General features: G+C 33.5%; 1 protein-coding gene, 1 long non-coding RNA gene and 2 other non-coding genes across 4 annotated transcripts in view; 3 read left to right on the forward strand and 1 right to left on the reverse strand.

Annotated features, from left to right (window-relative positions):
* Nucleotides 1–437: 437 nt before the first annotated feature.
* The window catches only part of LOC113471626, an 8,240-nt gene continuing 5,322 nt past the window's right edge, over nt 438–3,355 (forward strand). Inside the window, exon 1 of the long non-coding RNA XR_003394254.1 lies at nt 438–603. This is a non-coding gene — a long non-coding RNA (uncharacterized LOC113471626). The remainder of the gene's footprint in view (nt 604–3,355) is intronic.
* On the reverse strand, nt 903–1,450 carry LOC103519404 (GSK3B-interacting protein). Its single transcript, XM_008484489.3, has one exon. The coding sequence runs from the start codon at nt 1,336–1,338 to the stop codon at nt 976–978; it is 363 nt and encodes a 120-aa protein (XP_008482711.1). The 5' UTR covers nt 1,339–1,450; the 3' UTR covers nt 903–975.
* On the forward strand, nt 2,178–2,298 carry Trnal-caa. The gene is made up of 2 exons: nt 2,178–2,215; nt 2,253–2,298. It is a non-coding gene; the product is annotated as a tRNA-Leu (tRNA).
* Trnal-caa lies at nt 2,534–2,655 on the forward strand. The gene is made up of 2 exons: nt 2,534–2,571; nt 2,610–2,655. It is a non-coding gene; the product is annotated as a tRNA-Leu (tRNA).

The raw sequence follows: 3,355 nt of genomic DNA on the forward strand, positions 1-3,355 counted from the left end.
ATTGGAAACTCCCTTTCATGTTAGTGAAAATGTCCTGATTGGAGAAGGGGATAGACGGATCAGTCTTTATTTGGAATAAGAAGAGAGGACAATTATTGTACAAACTTATTTAACATTTTTATTATTTTACATTTACATTAAGTCACAATTAACACAAGAGTCCACAATGTTATTTGATTCTTGATTTTGTACATTATTTTTAGGGGACAAATTTATTCCTTTCATTGGTGTTATGTAGGTAGCAGGTAGGTAGGCAATATTTATGTATGCACCTTATTAGAATAAGAACCAACCATTGTAACTAAAATTTCATTTTAATACAACAATCTATTAATCTAATCTACAAATAAATTCAAGAGTAAAAACCAACTTTCTTGACCGTTTTTAGTGAATTCTTTCACATTGCACATGTTAAAACTTCTAAATGTACAATTTGTGCATCTTATCAGAATAAGAACCAACCATTGTAACTAAAATTTCATTTTAATACAACAATCTATTAATCTAATATTCTAATCTACGAATAAATTCAAGAGTAAAAACCAACTTTCTTGACCGTTTTTAGTGAATTCTTTCACATTGCACATGTTAAAACTTCTAAATGTACACTCTTGAATCCTTAAATATAGGATAGTTTTTCAGTAGAGCATTTAAATCAAACTTTAACTTTACCTACTGTCCTACTCTTTATAAACACCCTGTAGGTACCTGTATGTACCTGCCTACATGCAGACAAAATAAGTAGGTATAATACTATAATTTTATTTTTTACTTACCTATATACTGATCTACTCTATACACTCCTGAAGCAATTATTGTTCCTTAAAAATATAGGATAGTTTTTCAGTAGAGCATTTAAATCAAACTTTAACTTTACCTACTCTTTATAAACACCCTGTATGTACCTGCCTACATGCAGACAAAATAAGTAGGTATAATACTATAATTTTATTTTTTACTTACCTATATACTGATCTACTCTCTACCACTAAATACAGGATTTGCTTCTAACTTCTCTAACTTCTGTCTTAACTTGTTTCCAAAAGATTCACAATATGAATTACTAATAGTGGATAATAAGGAATATGGAGTTTCATAGTACACAATGTCAGACTCATTTATTACTTTTGGTGAGTTGATTTTTCTGGAAACCACACAAAATCCCAACTCACATAATTTAATTGTGTAATCTCTACGCTCTTTGGTGATCAAATTCAGATATACACATTTATCGTCAGGCTGGTCATCGGAGATTTGAATCATTTGAACTAGATCCTTGACATCTTGTATCACATGATTAGCTTCGTCAATCCAATTTACAGTTTGCAAATCATTCATTTTGCTTGGAAGATTAACAATCAATTATAAGAATTAAGAGGTGTAGATACTGTTACTTTCTTTTGTGTTTCCACTTTCCATTTTGCTAATTTGCATTTTTTCCGATTTTTCTTCTTTTTTCAAATTCAAATTTTAAAATTTGGCGGTTAGACAAGGAGTGTGAGAAGCTAGCGACCTCTTCTCGCGAGAGATAAGAGCGATCCGTTTACACGTTTACAGGAGCCACCTCTTTGCGGTAAAAATATGATTTTTCAATGTCGAAAAAATTAAATTTAAACTGCCTAGGATATATTTGAAAAATAAATCCATGTTAAATAAGAATTAAGACGTGTAGATACTGTTACTTTCTTTTGTGTTTCCACTTTCCATTTTGCAAATTTGCATTTTTGCCGATTTTTCTTCTTTTTTCAAATTTAAATTTTAAAATTTGGCGGTTAGACAAGTAGTGTGAGAAGCTAGCGACCTCTTCTCGCGATAGATAAGAGCGATCCGTTATCCGTTTACAGGAGCCAGCTCTTTGCGGTAAAAATATGATTTTTCAATGTCGAAAAAATTAAATTTAAACTGCCTAGGATATATTTGAAAAATAAATCCATGTTAAAAGGAGCTCAGTTAAAAGGAGTTAAGGAGCTCAAGCTCAAAATAAATTTATTTGAATGACAAAACATGAAATTTTCTACATCGCTAAAAAATAGCAGTAAAATAACCGGAAAAAAACATCGATGTGAAGTTAGCGCAAACGACAAACGATACGTCTGGCAAGTGAGAAATGTAATGGAGGGGGAGACTGCGTATATGTTAGCTTTATACAACGCTATTTTCGCTCAAATTATCAATATGTCAGGTTGGCCGAGTGGTCTAAGGCGCCAGACTCAAGCGTGATAGCTTCGCAGTTTCACACTGTGGCCTGGGTGTTCTGGTCCTCGTCTGAGGGCGTGGGTTCAAATCCCACACCTGACAAACTTTTTTTTAAGGAGCTCAAGCTCAAAATAAATTTATTTGAATTTTGAATGACAAAACATGAAATTTTCTACATCGCAAAAAAATAGCAGTAAAAAAATAACCGGAAAAAAACATCGATGATCGATGTGAAGTTAGCGCAAACGATACTTCTGGCAAGTGAGAAATGTAATGGGGGGGAGACTGCGCATATGTGAGGTTTATATAATACTATTTTCACTCAATATATCAACATGTCAGGTTGGCCGAGTGGTCTAAGGCGCCAGACTCAAGCGTAATAGCTTCGCAGTTTCACACTATGGCCCTGGGTGTTCTGGTCCTCGTCTGAGGGCGTGGGTTCAAATCCCACACCTGACAAACTTTTTTGTACAGATAATTGCTCTATTTAAACAGTTATTGGTTTTTACATGTTTTCCCGTAAGATTTTTTTTTTTTTTAATATGAATATTTTTGATTCTTTTCTCAATACACATACATAAGTATATCGTCACTCTATTTAAATTAAATAATATAATTACCTATGTACCTAGAACTTTGATTTTTATTTGCGGTAGGTATATCTAAAAACGCTATAACAGCATCTTATCTTTTAGAATTTTTGCAAACCACTTCGTCGTAAATTTGCAATAAGCTTAACCCAATTTTAGGGCTACACTTATGCCTCAGAGAGTTCAGAATGGACTTTTTTTGTACGGACATTATACCTAGGTAGATAGAACCTGCACTTAAAACATGAAAAGAGTTCAGAGTTAAAAAAACATGAAAAGAGTTAAAACGAGTACGTACCTACCAACCTACTCATAAAACCATAAAAAATATAATATATTAAGGAGCGCGGTAGCGCTCCGCCCCGCCAAGTCAAGAAAGTTTGACCGCGCTACTAGAGATATTCGCGACAGGGAAAGTAGCCGTTTTCAGGTAGTTGTAGGGGGACAACTACAAATGATGGAAGAAAACGGATTGCGTGTGTGTGTTCGGGCATGAAAGTAGACCACGTTGAAAAAAAAATTCATCAAAATCGGTTAAGTTTAGCCGGAGATATTTGACTTTAAAAAAC

The sequence above is a fragment of the Diaphorina citri genome, unplaced genomic scaffold, assembly GCF_000475195.1.
Source record: "Diaphorina citri unplaced genomic scaffold, Diaci psyllid genome assembly version 1.1 scaffold2710, whole genome shotgun sequence".
Classification (NCBI taxonomy): Eukaryota; Metazoa; Arthropoda; class Insecta; order Hemiptera; family Psyllidae; genus Diaphorina; species Diaphorina citri.